General features: G+C 25.0%; 1 protein-coding gene across 4 annotated transcripts in view; it reads right to left on the bottom strand.

Annotated features, from left to right (window-relative positions):
* LOC122858881 (agrin-like) overlaps positions 1-25,171 on the bottom strand; it is a 159,315-nt gene that overhangs the window by 41,158 nt on the left and 92,986 nt on the right. For all 4 annotated transcript variants that reach the window (XM_044162098.1, XM_044162094.1, XM_044162095.1 and 1 more), the window contains one exon: positions 9,051-9,260. In XM_044162098.1, coding sequence (XP_044018033.1) covers positions 9,051-9,260 — 210 coding nt within the window. The remainder of the gene's footprint in view (positions 1-9,050; positions 9,261-25,171) is intronic.

Genomic DNA, 25,171 nt, shown 5'->3' with positions numbered 1-25,171 from the left:
TCACACATTGCCTCGTTTTTTTTTTTTTTTTCATATAATTTTTTTAATTTTTTCACTCCGTGAATTTTGCTGGTGCTGTACAGCATGCTGCGATTTACCAGCTTTATGTGGCTGGTGTGGAATATTAAAATTAAAAGAAAAAAAAAAAGGTATATATTTTTAACGAAACCCTGCGTAATTGGAGAAATTTTGTGGCTCCACATATATACCATTAGGTTCCATCTGTGTTCCGATTTACTTTCATATCTGACTATAATTTTTATTTTTTATTTTTAAGAGCGTATGAAAAAATTAGAATGAAAATTTAACTATCTATGTAGGAGCAGGTAAATAATTAAATAATAACTTTTTTTTTTTTTTCTTTCTAATTACATTGAATGTTTTTTTTTTTTTACATTAGTCGAAATGTAATATTATTTTTAAAAAGAAAAAGATGATATAGATATTAAATATTATGTCTATTGCAATTTTGTGTTATTTGATTTTATTTTTTATTTAAGTTGAATAAGTAGAAACTAGTAAAAGATATATATTTTAAAGTATGAGCACAGGTGCACAATGGTCAAACAACAAATGGCTTTTTTGAAAACTTTATTCAAGCAAGTTATATAAGAATATTTCGATATGATCCGAATAACTTTACAACTCTACATCACATGGCTGAAATTTAAGCGTAAAAATTGTCACACTGAGTTTTGAATGAGATGGTGCAAGGTCTTGTAAGTTTGAATCCTATGAAATATGTCGAGGCTATTTTTCAAGATTAGCTGGGCGAAGGAATCGGGAAAAGGCACAAGTTTTCGACTTTCAAAAAAACGAAAAAGTAAAGAAAGAAAGTGAGATTGAAAGAAATATAGAGGAGAAAAATAAAGATGGAAGACATGAAGAAAAGAATGTCCGTTGGATAAAAATATAGGAAAAGAAAGTTTTTTTTATTGTTGAATATATATGTAGAGATTCAAGAATCCGAAAGAGCTGAAAAATCGAAAAGAAAAAGTCGTTACGGAAAGGCATAACTCACCTGCCCTTATTGAAAACTTCCTTCAGGGAAAGAAAAAAAAAAACGTGGATTAAGACCTTCATACAAAAATTTGCCAAAAAATTTCCGTTTAACATCAATCATATTTTATTTTTATGCCTTTGATAACTTATGAATGCGTGACTATTAATTTTGAGTACTTTTATTTTTGAATATCTTCATCATTGAAATTTTTTTTTTATCAAATATTTAAAAGTTTAAAAATAAATGACAATTTATTCCATTCAACAAATTCGAGAATAATATATTCTACTTTTAAATTATTGATTTTGAATTAATACAATTCTATTATTTTGTAATTTTTATTCAAAGTTATACATTATTAAATTTGTAGAAATATTTGATAAATACAAAAAAAAAAAACTTTATAAAACTCAGTGTTTTAAAAATACATGATATTTGTAAAACTTTGAATATACCTAGTGGCATTTTGGTTTCATCAACAAGGCAATTTAATCATAGAGTTTGTAGTTATTTACATAACATTCTGTTTGAGCAATCGACTTGGTCAACGTTCCATGGGAATTCATTCCAAATTTCCAATAGAATCGACCCTTAACGCCCCAAACTTTACAAATTCACTCACTTTATTTCCTTTCTCTCTATATAGTTTTGTTTCTCTTTCGCATATTTGTTTGATATTCAATCGATATTTCCAGCTATATGGAAATTTTGCATAAATTTTCTACGCAAAAATATATTTATTTTATTTTAGTTTATTGATATTATTTGATATTTTTTTTGTTTAAAAGATTTTGATGGAATCGAATTTTTTTTTTTTCATATTTGTGTGTGGTTTGGGTTATTTTTTTTTTTTTTTACATATTTTTTTTATCCCTTTTTTGCAATAAACATACAAGTACATCACACTATCAAGCATGGTTTTACATATTTTCTCAACTGGCAGAAAAAATAACAAATGGTTAGTCAAGTTTTGTTTTTCAAAAAATAACAGAAATAAAATAAATGAATAAATAAATAAAACAAAAATTCTATACTATAGACAAGAAGAAGAACAAATAAAAACATGAAATAAAAAAATAAAAAATAAAAAACTATTTGAATCTAAAATTCAGGATCACGCTTGAATTCCCCTCTGGGCCGTTTTTTCGGTACGTAGTAGCTGCCCGGGTTCTTTTATATCTTTCTTCCTATTTTTTTTTTTTTTTTAAATGCAATATACATGCTTTTTTTTTTTTCTATATTTTTTCCATATCGACTGTCACGTTGTGCTTTGCATGAATGCTTCAGACTCAATATACTATGCAATACATTTTTTTTTTTGACAATTATTGGCGTTTTATAATACATAACTAAAAGTCATAAATGTTTCACATTGTGAGCTTTGAGATTTTTTTTTTTTTTTCGTTTTTGAAATTAAAATTTTTCAAATCAATAATCAGTTGAGTTATTTAATAAATAATTTAAAAATAAAATGACGTAGAAATTCAGTTTAAATGCTAACTTTAATTTGATTGCTGAAGCTGGCGTCGAAATAAGCGTCTCGAAATTAAAAGTACAGGGAACATAGGAATATAGGGCTTTTGTTGGGCCCGGCTCTTGACCCCTATGATCAATCAATTATTATTAAGATAGAGCTATCCTCGTAATTTTTTTTTTATTAAATTGTTTAGGAACTAAGCTAATTAAAGAAAAAAAATCGAAATTTTTTAAATGGTCAAAAAGAGGTGGAGGCTGGTTTTTAATTGTTTTTAATTTTTTTCACTATGATGGGGTTGAGCTATCCTTGTAATTTTTTTTTTATTAAATTGTCTAGGGATTAAGCTAGTTTAGAAAAAAAAATGGGAATTTTTGAAATGGTCAAAGGGGGGTAGGGGGTGGATTTTAATTGTTTTTAATTTTTTTGACTATGATGGGATCGAGTTATCCTCGTAATTTTTTTTTTTTAATATTGTCTAGGATTTAAAATAGTTTAGAAAAAAAATGGGAATTTTTCAATCAAGGGATTATTTTCATTGGGACCATTTCAAAAATTCCCATTTTTTTTTCTAAGCTAGCTTAGTTCCTAGACAATTGATTGAAAAAAAAATTACAAGGATAGCTCAACCCCATTATAGTAAAAAAAAAAAAAAAAAACCAGTAGTCGTAGAATCGTATAAATCCACCCCCTACCCCCCTTCGACCATTTCAAAAATTATAATTTTTTTTCCTTAATTAGTTTAGATCATAGAAAATTCAGTAAAAAAAAAATTATGTGGATAGCTCAACTCTATCATAGTTAAAAAAATTATTTAGCCAACAACCCCTGAATTTGTTCTTTTTAAATACGATGTAATTTATTCTAGAGGGTTGTTTTTTTATATCATTGACTTTTTTGGGGGGATCAGGAGATTCGAGACGCTAACTTGGACGCTAGCTTCAGCGTCATAAAAAAAAGAGGAAAAAAAAAGAAATGAAAAATTGAGGAAATAAATAAAATAAAAGCTGACATGCAACATGTTCATGAGATCTTTGCTTGTATACATAACTATCTTTTATATATACCTATATTGTATTTTGAATCAAGCTAATCAGTGTTAAAATCGTGTCAAAGTTACACCTCAACGTTTAGTTACATGTCACCAAGGCATCTAGAAACAAAGATCAGGTGGACAAATCACGAGATAGGAAATTGCGTGACTTTGTCGCGTGAACAAAATACTTGAATGTAAAATTTCTTCCTTTTCTTGAGGTGCATTGACCCTTTTTTGTTGTAAAATTTTTCCTTAATTTTATTTTTTTCTATTATTCAATTCTCAAGCCAAGTCGTGATTAAATTCAATAAATTAACAACAATTTATTTGATACAAAGATTAAAATACTTTTGATTACTAATAATATCAAAATTTATTTATTTTCCTTAACCCTATACACGAAAATAAAAAAAAATCTACTCAATATTTCTTACAGAAAATATTTTTTTATAGAGTTGAAAATAAAATAAAAATGTTCAATCTATGAAACGAAGTAGACGACGTACTGATCGCTTTATTTTATTTTTTTTACCGGAAAACCCCAAGATGTATGCAAGGAATCAAGAAACGGAAAGAGTAAAATACGTTTCCTGTCAGTGTCATGGACAGAAGAGTGTCCTGATTCTTCTTCTCCGACATTTTCATGGATAAAATAAAAAAAAGAAATAAAGCTCAAAAGAAAGGTAACCATAAAAAAAAAAAAAAAAAAAACAAGAAAAATAATGTCAGATTCAAGGAATAGGTATTTATCTCGAAACTCGAAAAAGCACTTTATTTTGTTTTCAAACGAGAACGTTTAATATCCGGTTAAAAACAAAGAATAATACAAAATAAAAATCATAATTTATATATATTATTTATCTACAAATTTATATATGATTCATTTATATATTAAACAAATTTTATATTTACTATTTATAAATTGAAGACTTTGAAGGAGCAATGAACCAAGATAATCACTGATTGAGTTAATTAAAGTTTCAAGTTCTTTGATGATCATATAGTGAATTTCCAAAAGCAAATTGCTTCAGTAATTCATAGTTTATATATTATATAATTCTCCTCTTATACTCAGACTAACCAATCAACGGTTTTTTCTTTTTTTTTTAATCATCTTTCTCTTTATCTCCTGTCAACATCCATTTCAAAATTAATGAATCATTAAAATTAGCCACTAAGTTTCTAGTTGCATACTATTTAAGGTTTATCGACATTTGCAGTTGTACGATAACAATTACTGCCAAGTTTTTGCTTCACTCTATACTAACTTTGAAAATTTGACAAATCTCTTGTCTCAAGATGAAGCATCAACAACCCAATTTCGTAAATATTGATTATTATTATAATAGAACGGTATAGATTTTCAATATCGTTATAGAAAAATAATTATAAATTAAATATTTAAAATTCTATTGATTGAGTACGATTTAAAAATAATTATAAAATAATAATTGTAATAAATACTGAGTAGTACTAAATTCTATTGTCTATTTTTTTATTTCAAATAATAATATAAATTTTGTTTACGAATAATAGAATAAGTAGATAAATAATAATTTCTATGAATCATTATGCATTTTCAAAACTACATTCTTGAATAAAATATAATTGTTTAATTTATTTTTTGACTGACAACTATTAATAATAATTATTATAAAAATAAAAAACAATGTAATATTTCTAGTAAATCACACTAAATATAATATCAAAATGTTTTTTCATTTTAATTGTTCAAAGAGCTCATTCAATCGTACATTTATTTTTTTATTTTTTCAGTAATTTTGAGTGCCAAAAAAAAAAAAAAAAAAGAAATAAAAATAATAATAAAAGATATGAAAAAAGTATGGAGAGAATAAAAAATTGAAGTCCATTTCTTCTGCTGTGGAGCGTAATAAATGAATAATTGAGGGTTTTTAAAGGGGAAGAAATAATATATGAAAAGAAAGAGAGAGCAAGAGAGAAAAAAAAATACTTCGTTGGAAAGTTGAGATCAGAAAAGAACCTTATGAAAAAGCCAGACGGTATATGAGAGGTCGAGGATGGCTCATCTCTACTATCTTTTCCTTAGAAATAGTGGAGCACATTGGTGCGTTGTAGTTTAAATTTTCGTATCTTCTTGGGCTTGAGCATCAAAAAGATCAGAGAAGCAAAGTGCATCTTAAATCGATAAAATTAATGAAATTTTGTGGCAATTTTCCGGCAAGGAAATTGCTACCACAATTAGCAACGTTAAATTTCAGATGTTTAATTTTTTTTAAAACTCTCTCTCATTACTAATTTTAACGAGTATTCTTAACTTCTTAATACTTAAATATGAAAATTAAACTTGATCTTAAAGATTATCCATTTCTTTGAATATTCAACTTTATTGATTTCATAAAAAAAAATATTTTAATTAAAAAATTCAAATGGAAAGATTTATATTCATGATCATCAAATGTCCAATTATAACTTGAAAACTACATAAATATTTTTGAAATAATTTACAAAAAAAAAAAATATGAATTTAATAATCTTTTGGTTATTTTGAAGAATGAGAATTTAGATTAAGAGTGGTAAATTGCATTTTCCAGAGTGATCCACAATAGACCAAGAAGATAAAAGAAAAAGAAAAAAAAAATAATTATGAAAAATAAAAACAAGTGTGGTGGATGCTTAATATGTCTGCATTTGTATCATAGCAGAAAATTTGGGTTGTAAATGTAAATAATCTTCAATTATGAAATAATTTGTAAAATTTAACTTTCAAGTAATTTTTGAAGTATGTTTTTTTATTTTTCTTTTTTGGTTACAAAAAAAATATGATAAATCAAATTGTTTTTTTTTCTTTTTCAAATTTTATCATCTGTCGTATCTCAGCAATTTATTAATCGATACTGATCAAACCGAATACAAATTAGAGCCAGAATAAAAATGGAACTTCAATAAATATAAATCTCTTTTATAATAGTAATACGATAATAAATCTAATTATTATTTTCCGGTTAGATAATTAACAAAGTTATACAACCAATTCAATATGCGGTTTACACAATTGTTATTATACAATATATTTATTTCGAAAATAAATCTGTATTTTTGTATTACAGATAAAAGCACGAAAAAACTTATGTAATTAATCTGTTTTTTCTGTTTAAATATTTTTAGTGAAATTGAAATAAACCGCGGAATATTTGTTATTAATTAAAAGTATTTCAATATAAGTTTTTTTTTTATTCATTTAAACTCAGCTAGCTTTGGAGTTTGTCCACAAATAAATTACAAATAAATTTACAGTTATATTTATACTTAATAATAAAAAAAAAAAAAATAATAATTTAATAATTATTCAAACATTAAACTCATCAATTTCGATAAACAGTAGTACAAGTAAACGCTTATGTCAGACAGGAAATATATAGAAAATTATGATGAAATTAATTTCGAAATAATTCATAGCTACACATACATGAAAATTTTGCTTTTGTATTTTGAACAAAGCATCCTCATTTTGGTCACTTATTTTATACGTTCTCATTCATTTTGAACAATATATAAATGAAAATCAGAGTAGTATCCCCGAGGCATCCTTGTACGTCGACTATGTACGACATTAGTCCATTAAATCGTGACACAAACCACGAATGCCACGTGCCAACCAGTATACCCTACCCTCACCTATATGATATTCATCTTCTCTTTCACTTTTTTACTCCTCCTCGCCACTGCCTCATCACCCTTCTCTTGTATAGTGAAAAGGCTCTTGTATAGAAACCCAATTCTCTCTAAAGCCGACGATATTTCCTCTTTATGCCCATCCCTGTGGTAAATCCACAAATTTATGATACGATTTCGTGGGAATAACACACGTACATGAAAATTTAACGATTACAACAACAAAACGAAACAGAATTTAACAAAAGAGACAACAACGAGGCTCATTGACCTCACCACTAATTATATATTTAATTTAAAATTATTTTTTTCATAATATTTTTATTTCAAATAACTTTATTAGCACAACATGTCGTATATTCATTTTTTTTTTTTATTTTTTTTCATATGAAAATTTTGATATTTATTTTATCAAAAAATTTTTCATGTTGTTTATTGGTTCATATTGGATATTTGGAATTTTTATGACTGTTTGATAAAAAAAAAAAACGAAAAAATGTTTAAATTACTATTCTCAACAACTAGAAGACTTATTATTATAAAAAAAAAAAAAATATTGACATGTAATATTTAGTTGATAAATAAAAAAATGAATATAATAACTTGAGAAAAATAAAATATTGTTAAAAATAATTTAAATAATAAATATAAAAATATAATTTTATATATTGTTTCTGTATTGTATGTATTTTTCGATAAAACACACGAGTCTTTTATTTTAGCTGGTTTTTTTGATCGATTGAAATTCGATGATGTGGAATTTATAGTACATAAAAGAGAACGAAGCGAACGTCATCGTTGCTTTTTTTATTTTTTTATTCTTTTTTTGAATACGATGCGACATACTCATGTTATCGATATATAGATTTCAATGGCAATGCAGAGTATGCAAGCTTGTTCGATCAATGTGTTTTCTCATTTTTCTGGCCTTGATTCGAACTCGACTAGGCAAAAATATATCTACATATATATTCTCTTACTTTTAGCCTATACTTTTTTCTATTTTTTTTTTTTTTACAATACTCACTCTTTGCTCTCTCATCTACTATTTTCAATTTTTTTTTTTGTTTTTTCGACTCAAACATATTTTTTTACATTTATTTTTTTATTATTTGTTTTCTTTATTTTTTGGCATTTTATTGAGACAAAATCGTCGAGTATTCTCTGCACGTTTCTCTGGGGACACGTTGCGCTTCAACGGTACTTTGTCATTTCATTTTTATCAGGATTTTTCATCTTACTCTCGCAATAATGTCTTACGTGCCTTCATGATATTTTTATTGAAGGTAGAATCTTACAAATAAATCACTAATATACGATATCCAATCATCATTAATCGCTATTTATTTTTTCATAAAAAAAAAATTATAATTTGTTTATTTATTTATACTTGATGTTATTTATTCTATTTTTTTTCCGTTTGTATTTATTGGTAATCTTGTATTCCCTCGATAAGACAAATAATTTTTTTAAAAATAAATTCTCATTCTAAAAATCTATAATTTACCCAACGCATTTATTTTCTCTGTTCCCCATGATCATTTCTAACACTAATTAATTTTACTCTTGCAACGTGAAAATTTATCATTTCACTTGTCAACATCATCAACTTGTAGAATTATATTTTTTATTTTTAAACTTTTAATAACTAGAAATGTGTAGTTATTATTTGTTGATAGTTTAAATTACGAGAGAATAAAAAAAAGTAATAATACTTAATAAAAATCAAAATAACAGTTTACACAATGTTGAGAATGAGAGTCAAAACTAACAGAGTGATTTTTCCCTTGATAGTATACAGTACTAGGATATAGTAATCTTTTGGGAATTATCACGGTTGACATAACATCCAAGAGGGATTTAAAGAGATTTTCAGTACTTACCACAAGGTCCTTCGCTCTTGAACACTGTATTCGTCCTTTTGCGGCAGCTACTTTGGCTCATTTGACAACGATTCGTGTAAGTTACACCGTCAGTACCACACACAGGCTTTGATACTGAGGGACAATCTTCAGGACATTTACAAAGTGGTCGACCACTTTCTGATACAACACAAAGTGCACCCCAAGAACAATAAGTCTGCTCACATAATTCTGTAAGAAAATAAAAATTAAAATAAATTAATCAATTTAAATATATATAATATTTTATTATTGTGTTTTATTTTATTCATAAAATATAAGAATTATATATTGGTAACATTTTTCACTCAAGACTGTGTGGTGAGATGTTTGTCAAAAATAAAAAACAATTGAAAAAAAAAGAAATTTATATTGTGTAGTTGCGACACGGGAATTTAACGACCAACGATGACAATAGCATCAAGTATGTGACGTGACTTGCAATATTTCAAGAAAATGTAGATAAAAAAAAAATGATAAAAAGTCGCGTGTGTCATGTGGAAAATATGCCAACGATTGCAAAAAAAAATAAAAAAAATATATAAAAAATAAAACAATTTGTCGGAAAATAAAAATATTTCAAAATAGTGTTAAGTGATTTAATAAATATATATGATTCATGTTATTTTTTATTGTTCACTTTGATTGTTATTATCATTTTTATGATATGTTATTTTTGTCATAATAATTTTCAATGCAAGTAAATTAATTTATCCAGATGAGACATGAGATAATTAATTTAAGAGTAAAGTTCTTCATGATTTAGACGACTAAGAAAATCCTGAGAATCCGTGCTGGATAATCCATTGGCTTCCGGTCATTAATATAGCAGACGACTTGATCCTTCTAGGTGGACGAATACGAGGGGAGAATGTGAAAAAAAAAATCGTCTGATTTTCAAGCCAGACTGGGTCAATCGCCTTTGCCGCAGTGCAATAAAATAAAAAAAGAAAATAAAAAAAAAAAACTAGTGAGACGCAAAAGAAATGCCACAGCTTTTCTTTTTCATTCTGTTTTTTTTTTTTTTTTTATAATTTTTAGTTTATTTTTTTTTATTTCATCACTAACGTAAGCTTCTTCATCCACTTCTTTGGATTATTTTCTGGAGATTAGCACATTGGAAAATGTTCACCTTATATATATCGCGAAAAAAAAAAAAAAAGAAAACTGCTTATCTTTGAATACGAAATGAAAAATAATTATAATAATAAATATAATTGTAATAGTATTTAAAATAAAACTGAGATGTAAAATAAATACAAGTATTTTTTTTCTTAAAAATAAAAAAAAATTCAACTTTATTTAATTATTTATTTTTATGTATTATTGTTATTATATTTCAACGATAAAATTTGCACATGTTTTATATTTTTTTTCTAACCAGCGGAATGTGAAATGATGTTATGCCTGTAAGGCTTGTATACAGTATTTTTCTTTCGTGATGAAGCCAGAAAATGGGGTTAACTCCTCGCAATGTCGTTGATACAATCGCTTGTCGGTTTGGAGCTGTATTTCACATTGTTTATAACAGCCGCAGGACTTGCTGTGAGAGAGAGTCTCATTGCGTTGACGGTAAACAGGGCTGGGTTGAGTCGAAACGGGCCACCCGTGGTCAAACTGGCAATGCACAGTTTAGGGTCAATGCTCTAGTTATTCGATCCATTGCCGGTATCAACCCTTTTCTCACAACCATACACAAAAAACTATTTTTTCCATAAAAATATTATTATAATTAAACAATTTATTATTTGAAAAAAAAAAATACACAAAAATAATAACAAATTTGATGGAAAAAAGTTTATCAAAATAATTAAATATTATTGAGCTGAGAAAAAATATAAAAAATATAAAAAAAAAGTTTACAATTTATTTTTTATTTAATTTAATCCATCATGATCTGTCTTGTCAAGTGTTATACAGTGTTGAAAAAAATATTAAAAATATTTATAATAAATCTATCTGTCACATTGTAATTATATTTCGTTAAAAATAAAATATTTGATTGATGCGCTAATAAATCCATAATTAACAAATAAATTTAATTGAATTTAAAATTTAAATAAAGTTTTCAATTAAAAATCAACAAAGTTAAATGAAATTAATATTTTCATCATTCAAATAAATGAATACTTAACTTATCAATTATATTTAATAAAAAAAAAATTAATTTAACATCATAAGAAAAGTCAAATAGAATCAAATAAAATTAATGAATAAAAAGTAAAAAAAAAAATAATAAAAGTAAGAAGAATAAAATAATAAAATTAGGTATTTTATAAGAGAAAGTAAAAATAAAGTTAAACAGCATCTGGAACTTTAATATCATCCATCTTTTTACTTTTTAAAAAAATAAAAAAATTAAAGTCAATTTTCAACATTATTTTTTTTTTTAATTTTTTTTTATCTTATTACTTTTCTTAAATATATATTTTTTTTTTATTATTTTTTCTTTATACTAAAGACGAATCTTCACTTCTTAATCTATCAGCCAATAGTGTATATATCTCATTATATTTTGCTCTCCAATTTTTCTCAATTCTCCTATACTTTTCATTTTTCGATTCAACAAAAATTTCTCACCCTCAATGAACTTATTCACTTGGTATATAGCCAATTCACGTGACGTGTCATTCTACTATCTACCTATCTATCTGTCCAACCTATCTCCCCTTCTTTTTATTTCTTCATCTTATTCTTTTTCCATTCTTGATTTTTTTTTCTTTTTATTTTTTTTCAACTATCCATTTTTTATTTTCTCATTGGAAAATGTCAGTTTGATATATATCCTATTTCATCTCGTATTATATCTAAAAGATCAAATATATACAGAAAATACCAGAAGCCACGTGATGTACTAAAACATAACATCGTATAACATGAGTATATACATATATATTTATATATCATAGTTTACCAAGTGTAATCAAAGGACTTCGAAAAGTCAAGATAAACCAAAAGCTGTTATGTGAAGAACCAAGGTGGATAGGTCGAAAAGCTTGTTGCAAGTTTTAGTCTCAAATCATTTCTGTGAAGATGGGATAAATGCTCTAGACACACACTATAGTTATTATTATTATTATTATTATTATTATTATTATTATTACTGTAATATTTCAACATTATATTTATCTTGCTTGAAATGATAAAAATTATAATTGACGACATTAATGATAATGAATATAATAATAGAAAATGAAATTTTGTCGAGGTTTTTTTTTCGTTTTTTATTTCGATAAATGAACATTCATGAATTTTTTTTACAAACATGGATTATTTAATTATATAAGATGTGTAATAATAATATTTTGTATAAATAGAAAAATAAAAAAAATGTATTACAAGTGTGGTTGTAGTGGAATTGTTATTTGAAAGCAATTGTTATTGTATAAGTGAATAAGAGCTTTTGCAGTATTTGAGTGTTTCTCTTTGTAAATGTTGGAGGAGAATAATGTTAAGCTACTTGTTAAGGGTTGTCAAAGTAACTGAAATTATTAGTTTAATATTGGCAGACAAAATGAGAAAGACATTAATGTAAAATGTTATTATGTTGTGTATGACTTTGATATAACTTACGTTAAATACACTATTTTATAAACATTCTAGAGATTTTAAATTGTAAGATAATTTTTTTCTATCAATTATTGATGGAAAATAATTAAATAAACATTTATTTATCAATTTCTTTCTCTCATTTTATTATAACTATATATAAAAACATTTTTTTTTTTCAAATTTATTGATTTGTAATTTAAATAATATTCAAATAAAAAAAATTTAAATTATATTTTCTGTATAAATAGAAATGTTAAACTTTAAACATTTTTATAACTGAGTTATTTTTTTTTTTTCATCATTCAAAATTTTAAATAAATAAAAAAAAAAAGTTTAAAATAAAAAAAAATACATGTTTGAGGTAAATGCATTTATCGACAAAATATCGAAACGTATGAATACATAATTTTGCTGTTGAATGTATTTTTGAATACATAAATTAAACGACAAGATAAATGTATGACGATCAATGTGAATACGAGAGATGCATAGATAATTTATATATTGACTAATTTGTAACAGATTCATTGATTATTATTTTTACTTTCATTGTCATTTAATTATTATCATTAAACAATGGATAAACTAATTATTTTTTCAAACAAATAAATAGAAATTATATCTCATATAAAATTTTGTATGTCAAATATAATTTGTGTGTGTAATATACAGTGTCGTCATATTACGTCATCAAGGATGCGTGTGTTTGTAGGGCTGCTTGAGTGGCGTATAATTTCACCTAATGCAAGCATACAGAAGTTGGTGGTGTGGTGAGAGAGGGTTTATCGAGGATCATATGGATGGATGTAATATGTATTGCCTGGTTTGATCCCCTCAACTTTGACTCATGTGGTGATATTGAGACTGAATGAGGGGTAACATTTAGAGTGAGAGAGGGATAGCTAAAGATAGATAGAGAAACAAGAGTGGGAGGAAATGAGAAGGAGGATAGTTATTGATGCTAGTCGATTGAGCTGTACTAATGAGGACCAAGACCAATTGACATGTGTTCTAATCGACGGATATGCATATAAGATGTATATCATATCAATTCCAATTAATTTCATCAATATGTCAAAATATGTTTATGCTCTTATCCTGATTATGTATGTACCTTTGATTATAAATTATTGATGTTTTGATTTTTTAAAAAAAAATATATATTTAACCGCATTAACGCAATATTGACATACGATCATATTATCATATTATAATTTTATAATTTTATATATACCCCATATAAAATAACAAAAAAAATATTATTGTTAATCAAAGTTGGGAGGTTAGGGTGACCTAATGAAGAACAGGATTATGGATATGTCGGGTCACATGATATTCATATACTCTGAAGAGCTAATTTATCCAGCAAACTAATATTGAATTGGTATAATATATAACTATACATTTGCCTCATAATCTCATGTTTCATGGAAGCAATGCTAAAATATTAATGAATAGTTATTTGGAATATCTGGTGATGATTCATCATTAAATTTAACAAAATCATCAATTATGTATTAACAAATACAGGTCAATTTTAACAAATCAAATTATATTTTGAAATATTATATAATGGTAATTCAATATTTAAAAAAAAATAAATAAATAAAAACCATATAAACAACATAATTTTCAGTATATTGAAAATATAATTTGATATTTATCATTAGAATTTAAAACAAGATGAACTAAAAATAAAAAAATTAAATTTTTAAAAAATAATTATACAAATTATAAATTTGATAATTGATTAATTCAATTGTTGTTTAATTAAAATTTATTTTATTATGTTGAAATTGCAGATCACGTTAACAATACTATCAGAAGATTGAGGAAAATCCTATTATTGTTTAAATTGAAATATATAAGAGGATAAGAAGAAAAGCCTATTGTGTCCAGAGAGAATTGTTGAGATACGCACAAGGACATTGCCACAAGTACCGCAGATTCATTGTGTTGCTATACATATATATAAATAAAAGGACTATTTTCAGTGTCTGTAACAAACTAAAAGATACCATTTCCTGCAGCACATGATTCGCTTTTATTTACCAGCATTGTGTGTTGTTGTTGAACCAGATTTTCGTTGAAGTTTACGTTTGTGCGGTTTTCTAGAGAAACCAAAATCGTTGCTTAATCTTTTGTGTATATACACACTATACCTTGTGTATAGTTGGTAAAAAATTTTAATCAACAAACATCCGGTACAAATAATTGTAATCTTACGTAAATACAACGAAAAAAAATTAAATAAATAAAAATGTAATTTTATTTTTGGTATTTATAAAATTATTAAATTTTAATGATGGATAAAATATTTCAACAGAAAGAAAAGACAAAAAATATGAATGACAATATTATTATTTGATAAATAATAAATCATTTTAATGAATTATTAGGTAAAATTTATAAGGGCACTTATTTTTAAGCGTCTTATACTTTACTTTACATTTTTTTTAACTTCAATATTCATATGCTGCTGAAATTTTCATTAAATGTTTTATATTTTTATATATTTTTTGTTCTTTGTTTTATAAATTTTTCATGTAAATAGAGAGAATTTTATTTCATTTGAGATGAAGTAAAATTTTTGTAAGACAGTAAAGTAGCATTTTATATTTTTATAGTGTCTTAAAATATTAAATTGAGATGAGTTTTGATCATTTTTATTCGAGGGGTGGAATAAATGAAAAATATAATTGAACTGCTTTATTATTTTGCGAAAAAAAAAATGATGTAATTAAGATTAATTTAAGAAAGATAAAATTAAAAACGACAAAGACAAATTTAATATAAATAAATTCTCAAAAAAAAAAAAAAAAATTAATAAATGGTGAAAATACATTTTCCGTTTTCATTATCGAGTTTTTATAGTCACTAGTCTTTTATTCATCCAGTCACACATTTTTCTTTTGTATATTTTTTTTTTTTGCCTTTTATGTTTTTTTAATATATATAAGTTTATTTATTCAGTGTATATTTTTATTTACTAGGTTTTCATCTTCTTATTTTTCTTTAGAAATATACTCAGTTGCACGTCGTCTTCTCATCTACAATTTTTCTTATTTCTCAACTTACATAAACAATACTGTCTACCATTATTCTTGCATGTTTTATTTATAAATATATATTAGTTTTTTTTATTTTGTATATTCAATATGATGAAACACAAAAGAAAATAATCTGCTTGTAGTCTTTTTCAGCAAAGGAACAAATAATCAACTTCAATGAAAATATATATTTTTTTTTTCATTGGAAATTAAAAAATAAAAAAACAAATAAAATACATTTTATTTTATTTTTTTCATTATTATATTCTTTGAATGATAACAAATAATAATAATAATAATAACAAAATTATTATTAAAAATAATTATCAACATCAGATGTCTCAACAATAGCGAATTCAGCAATTTATTATTATATTTTATTTATTTTTATATTTTATGAAGATTCATGTCACGAGATACTGTTGTCAAAGTATTTTTGATACACTGCCATGATTTTGAGCTTTTCACAGTTCCTTTATCAACGATATATAAATATTATTATCATTATTTTTATTATTATTATTTTTGTTTTAGAAAATTTCAAGTTTAACTTTGTGAGTTTGAAAATTTGATGTTGCCTATGTATGATACATAACCTACGGATTGTTTTTAATATCAAAAACATACATAACACACATTCAAAATTAAATTCAAAGTTATTTTTTCGAGATAATTTTATGCAAACAATGTTACGTCAATCAACATGTTATGTAATAATATAAAAAAAAGAAATGAATTTTTTTGTTATTTGCATGCGATGTTTGTTGTTGGTGTCACATATTCGTGTTGGAATTAGAAAAAAAAAAAAAAAAACAATACACACATATGCATTATGATTTTATGAAAATATTAATCTGTAAAATCGCTAATTAATTTGGCAATCTCCGGTAGTAGCTGATCGGCTGTTAAATGCAATTTATGCACAACCACTTCCGTCGTCATCTCATCAACAATAATTATACAATTATACACAGGTAACTTTTCTACTTTTTTTTTTTTTAATTTTTGTAAATTGAAATTATTCAACGAACGTTATAAATGAGTTATAATTCACATCGTTATAAATTTCATTCACACAAGGGTAATAGTATACAAAATAAATTGGAGCAACATAAAAACAAAAAAAAAAATGAAATAAAAGACAGGGTAAATAACTGAGTAAGGACAACCAACTTAATAATTCACCAAACAATGGTTGTCAAGTAGTATGAGTATATAATAACTCCGACGACTTATAACTGTTGATGACTTTACATTTTTTTTTTTTTTTCAACAATTTGAAGACTTCAAACTCTTAAACTCTATTACAGCTCTTACAAAGTTTGAAAAAAAAAAAAAAAATAGGGAGGTGATGTGTTGATAAATATTGAAGAATAATTCAACACATATAAGATATCATTTCAAAAAAAAACTTTTAAATTTAATTTTCACTTTACTCAGTGTATATTTATACTTGTTTGTATATAATATTTTACTTTTATAAATTTACTTTAACAAAAAAAAATTTTCATGTGACATAAAAACCACACTACTTATCGATTGATGCTTCATTTTATTGCCCAGGAGCGTCAAATATTCAAAAGATTCACAATGTTGAACATCATATCGTTCATTTTATAAACCCAATATTGAAAAAAAAAAAAAAAATGCATTGTTATATACGAAGAAATAATGTGGTTGGTAAATTGATATTTCGATACATATTTTCATATGAAATATATGAGTCGATGGAAAAAAAGTAGTTGATCGAATAAGAAAAATAAAAAAAAGGTAAAAATTGATTGAAATTAAAATGCTAATAAATATATATTAGAACGTAAAATTTAAGTGAGAGAGTAAAGACATAGTTGATTCACCACAAAATACACGCTCGAAAGAGTTGAAAATTTTTAATTTAAATCATAATCGTGGTCATTTTGCTATAAACTAGACAAAATGATTTTCTGGACAAAAGGTTATACGAAGCGATTACCAACAATTTAGTGTTGAGTTTAACTCACCAAATCATACAACTATTATCAACATCAAGAATGTATACTAATGCTTCTACTGTGTTTAACAATAAAAAATAATATATATATTTTTCACACAAAATTACAAAATGTTTGCTTGGGGATGCAGATAAGCTTAATGTCAATAAGATTTATTGTACATTATGGTTAATAATAAAATTTGAAATATTGTTATTTGTCAGTTATATACACGTATATAATAGAGGAGTAAACCGAGTAACTCTTAATGAAGGTATAGGGAGTATACAAGATGAAAGCTAGTAAAATTAAGTATTCATAGCTGGGCGTTTTAAGTTTGTTTTAACATGATGTGGCTGTTTGGTTTGTCTGTTACTATACTTTGCATGCTATATCGCGTGACTAATGACAAAACGATATATATTATTATTTTTTAAGAATAACATTTATATTTTTTTGTTGTATAAAAAATAAAAAATAAATAAAGTTATATAAAATATAACGAAATATTACTGTTCATTTTACAAAATATTTTTTTTTTTTTCATATATTTTTATATTAATAAAATTTTATTATAATTTTTTGTTGATAATTTTATTTATATTTATTAGAAAGTTTTAATATAATTTTTTTTCTTTCTCTTATATTTGTTGTCAATATATTTACAAATAAAAATAACGAATAAGTTTTTTTTTTATATTTTTTTGTGTTTCATAAATCATGACCTAAATATGTCTCGATGAGAAAAAACTTATCATTCTTGGGTGTTCAATAAATTTCAAATATGACAAAAGAGTCTTGGGAGTAGTGAACTCAACGATCGTTATTGTTGAATCGATTTACAATCACGTTACAATCAAAGTAAACCACTATTCAAGCGTGTCTAAGTTACAAGGTATATCCGGTTGCTTTCGATAAAATACCACTACGACAACGACGATGACGATGACGACGACGACAGTAGAGGATGAGATCGTTAGTTGAAAATTACTGTAACCCAATGGTTATACACTCTGTATAACAGGATTATCGAATATTTCATAAATACATTGAGTAAATTATACGACATTAATTTCACGGTATATTGATTATTTTCATCACCTGCTTAATTAAAATATTTTCCCACATTTTTTTTTTTTTTAATTTCAATTTTATTGTCTGTTTAAATAATCATATGATTTTAATTTATTTTTTATTAAATTATTTTCATGTTTACATACAGTATGAAAATACAAGCACGTTAATTTGAAATATAAATTTATCGATATGTATATGTTTCACCTCGAGGCAAATAAAAAAAAAATAAAGTTACGATTGTTTTTTAAATTATTGAATATTAAATTCTTCAAATGACATTTTTTTATTATTATTATTTTCTTTTTTTATTATGAGATTTAATAGACTCGAGAATGTTAAAAGAAATTGTTTCAAAGTCAGTCCTTCGTTTGAAGGCAAAATGTGTGATACTCATCATCACAACCACCAAGTTTTCTATTTAACATCGATCAATGTCACTGACTAGAGACAAAGTGAAAAACGCGTATGCTCTTGGCGTAAATTTCAACTCGAAAGAAGACCAAAGAAATATAAAAAAATAATATAAAAAATAAAATTATTTTCACTTGAGTATGGATTTTTTTTTTTTTATTCCCGTAAGTATTAATAGTAAATACTTTTTCTTTACCACTAATATCAAATAGATCAATCATAAAATAATATCATGAAAATTGAAGCTCAATGTCAGATATTCAATATAAATATGTCAAGTGACATTATATTTAAAGTGACATGAATACTTTTGTAGTCATTCCATTTGAAATATTGTAAATAATTCTAGAAAAAAAATATAAATTTATAATATGCCATGTAATAAAAAAAAATAATAATATATTTATGATTAATAGATTTTAAAAATGATCAACAAATTATTAATATTGTATAATAAATAAATATTTACATTTCAATTGAATAAATACTAATTTCTCTCCAAAAAAAAAACTTATCCAAATATTGAATTAAAAAAATTTACATTTTTCATTTCTACATTAAATTATTTTGTTTAAAATTTAAACAAAAAATATAGTGAAAATTTAATTTTTTTTTTTTTAACTCAATGCATGCAAGTTAATTGTTTTGTGGGTGGTGATGATGTCATATGAAGATTATTGATTGAAGAGTGTGTGTGTGTGTGTTCAACATATGAAAAAGAAAAATATATATATATAGTTTGATTTTAGAACCAAACGATCATTGTCTGATGGTGACACGTGACACTACTATGTTGGTATCGAGATAAACGGGTAATTAGTTTGACGATCATTCTGTCCACTCAAACGCGTTCAAGTCACCCCTCTCAATCATATTATCCCTTTCTACTTTGCTCCATATATGGATATAATTCATCTCTACAATAGCCCAAGGCACTCTTGGTGGCACTCCTCGAGCCAATGACCAATTGCCAATCGAACGCAATGGGGGTGTAGAAGTTAAAATATAATCGAGAGGACACTCGATCAGTTGATTGAGCTGATGATGAGAGAGAGAGAGAGACAGAGATAAAGAGATAAAGTCAAACGTTAAATTAATCCTCTCTCTCGCTCTCTGTCACTCTTTTACCTCTTGACACCCAATTTTGCCGCAAGCAAACCCTTTTCATACAACTGAGGGATATGCCTATGGTACTCTGTCATTCTACAACTATCTGTACTTGACGTTTACTGGTTCGGTATGTCATTGGTTTGCACATGGACACAGGCTCTATTCTATATACACTTGTGTGGATGCATCAGACGCACATAAATATTTAATATTTTATATATTTATATACAATATACTTGCAAAAGAACTTGGCAAATATTTTGAAATTAATCCGAGGAAAATAAAAATATTAAAGTTTAATAATTGATTTTGTAATGACTATGTCAAATGTTGATTGCAAATAATTGGGCACTTGATAATAATGATTTCATCAAACAAATAAACTTGTCAGCGTATGTATATAATTATTATTATAATATTTTTATAAATATTATTTATTTTTTGTTGTATATATATTTAAAAAAACAAGTCATGTGTGAATATTAAATTGGAAAGTGCACTCTCTGATGAAATAGGATGCCATTGGAATCATCATGAAAATATGATGTGAATTGTGTGGGCAAATCGAGTGTGAATAAATTGACAAAGAAATAAAATACATATAAAATGGAAAATAAAAATATAATAATATTATTAGCTCGTTCAACTTGATCAGTTCAAATATTTTTATCAAGTTAATTTTTATATATTAAAAATTATATAAAATTTCCAACGTTGATTTTATTCAAGTATTATTTTTAAATTTGAGGGAAGTTTTTAGGTCAGTATGTGAAAAAATTGTAATAATTAAATTTCAAAAAAATACGCTGAGAGTTAATGCTAATGCAAAATAACTTTAAAAATTTTATCTATAAAAATATGTGGTATATATAAAACTATGTATTTTATTTTTATCTAAGAGTAAAAAAAATCATTTCAATATGAAAATTTAAAAAAAAAATACGAAAACACATACAGAACATAAAAAAAAAAAAAACCCACTTTTTACTGCCATAGATGAAATGATAAAGGCCTTTTTTTCTGAACCACAAAATAGTAAAAACTTTTTTTTCTTTTTCCAAAATAAAAATAAAAAAATGAAAATAAGTGAATGCCGTGTATTTTGACAATAAAGCAATACCTGTACTTTTTTTTTTTCCTTTTATTTTTACCTACAGAGAATTATTATTATCATTATTTTATTTTTATATATTTACAAATTGAGAGTAAGGGTTTTTCGTATTTAAGTCCCAAAGGATCGTACAATCTAGTCTTTTTTTTTTTTCTATTTTATTTTATTTATTTTGTGTCTCTATTCTCACGTGTTCTATCAGCTTCTATTGACTGGCTTGGTTCTAGTTCTTGTCGCGTACCTACAATCCCTCGAGAAAACCGTGAGAGAGATCTAGAGAGAGTATACAAAACTCAAGTAAAGGTATTCACTACGTGACCAGTATGAAAGTTTTTATGCTATTCAGCAAACCAGTACTATCCTCTAGTCATTCAAGAAACTATTGAAATTATCAATTCTCTCTGTGTGTTGAATTTTCACATTCTATATTTACAAATATAAATTCTAAAACAACAATTGCAAAGTAGCGATAGAAACATTGACACAATTGTCACCAAAGATTTCTTGTTGTTTCAATTGTAAAAAAAATGAAAACAATATTGAATAAAATATATGGTTTGATAAGCACACACACCACAAATATACAATATAACTTTGACAATATGAAATTTTTTTTAAATATAAAAATTTCAATTTCAAAAAAATAATCTTGGGTATTTTCATATTGACGAATAATCCAAGTGAAATGATAAAGTTTTTAATGGGACTTTTAAACTCTATCAAAGTTCAATATTCAGTTTATCGAAGAAGTAGTGTGAAAGTTAGCTGATGGTAAAGGAATTTCTGAATCATAAGCAAATATATTATATATAAATTTTAGTTGTATAAACTTGGAAGTATTGATGTACCAAGATGTTGGTTATGGACTTGGTTAAAAGCTAGTACAGGCTGCTTGTCTTAAGTGCTTTTATAATAAAATTATTGATTGTAATTATATCAATTTTAATGTACGAGAGTACAGAATTATATTTAGCTCAAAGACAAAGACACAAAATGTACTATTACTTATAATAATATTATTTAAATATCAATTTATAATTAAATCAAAGACACATTATATTTATTTCATTTTAAATGAGCTTAAGTGTGTCGATAACAACTTCATTTATACGTTATCAACGATAACAAATAAAGTTGATTTATAATATCAGAAAATTCAATCAACTTTTTTTTTTTTTTTTGTTTATCGGATTTGTAGATAATTAATATCTTTTGTAAAAAAGTGATGAATTATAAAAGTTTACTTTTAAGACAGTGAAATACGATTAATTGATTTTATTTTTTATCTTTTTTTATTTTAACTTTTACAAAAAAATAAAATAAAAAATTAATAAATTGATAAATCTATTTATTAAAATTTTAATAATTTATAAAATTTATTATCAATTGAGTGTATCAATTTAAATATCATCAAATTGATTTGATAAAAAAAAATATTCTGTTTTTAACACAATAAAACTTTAAAAAACTGTTAAAACTTTGAGAAATATTTTATTTTTTCAGCACTTTAAAAGTTAATCTTGGTACGTTTACAGAAATGTTGATGGGAAGCCTCAATCTTTTTTTTTATTTTGATATTTTTGCATCTGTTTATTGACTCAGTTTCCTGTTTTTTAATATTTTTTTTTTTTCTGCACCATATTTCAAGAAAAATTTCTCTTGATGATGCTTTAAATTTTTTCAAGATTACATAATATTTTTGCTTATTTTATTTTTTTTTTTCAACCGCTATTTCAACTTTGTATATGCATAAAAATATTTTCAACGACTGTATATTATATATAGAATGATGAAAAAAATTCACTCTTACAAAATTGATGAAAAAATATTGTTAAATATTAACTCAAGCCTAGGGACATGACACAAGACACTTTGACGTAATCTTAATATAACTTTTCATGTGCGACCTCGAGATCTTTTGCGAACCGCACCTAGTTATTTCGCTTCGAAGAAAAAAAAAAACATTAAAACCAGTTAAACATTAAGATGAGAGACAATTAGATTCACGAAAGGAGAATTCAGATTAATAAAAGTCAGATGTTATGTCGGAATTAACTCAACCCTCTTTAAACTTTTAAGGAAAATTCAGACATTTGCTGCCAAAATACTTGTTACTTTTACAAATTTTTCTTTAAATTATTCTCATTTTGTTTATTGTCTTTAAATTATAATAAACTAATAAATAAAATGATTATTCTATCATGAAAAAAAAAAAAATATATCAAATTACTTTATGAATAATACAAAAACTTTTAATTCAATAAAAAAAAGTAACGAAAAGTTATAACAATGTAATAAAAAAAAAAAAAAAAATCCTATTCACTTCAGGTAAAATGAATAAAAGAAAAAATTTAAAATATATATATTTATCAATAATATAAAGTAAACAGCTTAAAAAAAAAAATAAAAAAATAGGATTACCATGTAATACGCTAATGTACGTTTAATGTCCGACTTTCCGCTCAGTCTGCTAGTAAAAGAGTCTGAGCTCTTGAAGTTTATTAAGATAAAAAGCTTCATTCATAGTAAAATTCTCAGCTTTATTATTGTGTACCTTTTACGGTTCAACAAAAAAAAAAAAAAAAAAAAATATTATACAACAGTCATAGTAACACGTATTTTTTTACATCCCATTTTTAAAAAATAAAGTTGAAAAAAAAAAAAACGTGTCGAAAGGATATACGTTGAAAATCGTCATGGGGCAACGTGGCTCTATTTGTAATGTTTTTATTAAAGTCTATCTCATCATAAACCAGTAAAACAATGTAAACATTTACGTTATATCTGCAGAGTATATAAATAAATATAAATATTCTCTTTAAATGTATTACTCGGTGTTGTTGCCGAGTATTACCAAGTCAACTTTAAATAAATATAAAAAATAAAAATATAAAAAGAAAAATAAAATACTAAATATATATTACAACTTTATGTTATACTATATTACTATACAAACTGCTTAAAAAAAACTTTATTATATACACAAATTTAATTTTATTTTATACAAGTTTATCAAACGTTGTGGCTACATCACATTTACGCAACTTTATTGTTTATAAAAAAAAAAAAAAACAAAATAATAATAATAAAAATATCAATATTAATAAAAATAATAATAAGACGTATTATAAATTTTATAAATTAAAAAATATTTACCGCATAAAGTTTTAAATTGAATGACATTATGGTGTATATAATTGAGTTATGAGTAAGAAGAATGTTCTACTAAAAGCTAGTCACTGGTGTCTATGTTCACTATGTTCACTGGAATTAGAAGTTCAAGTTGGTTGTAAAATGAACAGAGTGGGAGATGAAAAGACAAGGAAAAGAAAAAAGAGGTAAGGTTGACTACTTGTAATGCTAGTGGTTGTGTCGCAGTTAGTTGTGTCTTAACGGCAAGAGTTTACCAGGCACCACCACTACCACCACCATCACCCTGGGTACCTAAAGATTCTAGGGTTAATTATGACACATATTGTTGCTGCTGGGTAGTCTGGAAAGTAGGATCATGAGAAAGTAACTAGAAATATACTGGCTCGAATGTTAATCACTCTTTACTTTGGCCAAATTTACCATCTGCATTCAAGTTGTTATATATACATGTATACATAAGAAGCAAAAGCAATTAAAAGGAAAAAAAAAAAATAATTAAAATTGGAATAAGAAAAAAATGTAAAAAAAAAAACTCATTTTATCATAAATCATATTGTAAACTTCTTAAAGTGCTTTTGTGACGTATTTTTTTGCTTTTTTTTGTTTTTGCGTCATTTTTGTTTTAATAGACCAATAGATTGATTATCAAAACTTTTTTAATTGGCCATT

This window comes from Aphidius gifuensis, linkage group LG6 (assembly GCF_014905175.1).
Source record: "Aphidius gifuensis isolate YNYX2018 linkage group LG6, ASM1490517v1, whole genome shotgun sequence".
In the NCBI taxonomy this organism is placed as follows: domain Eukaryota; kingdom Metazoa; phylum Arthropoda; class Insecta; order Hymenoptera; family Braconidae; genus Aphidius; species Aphidius gifuensis.
Note: the sequence above shows the minus strand (reverse complement) of the source record. Positions and strands in the feature narration are given on the sequence as shown.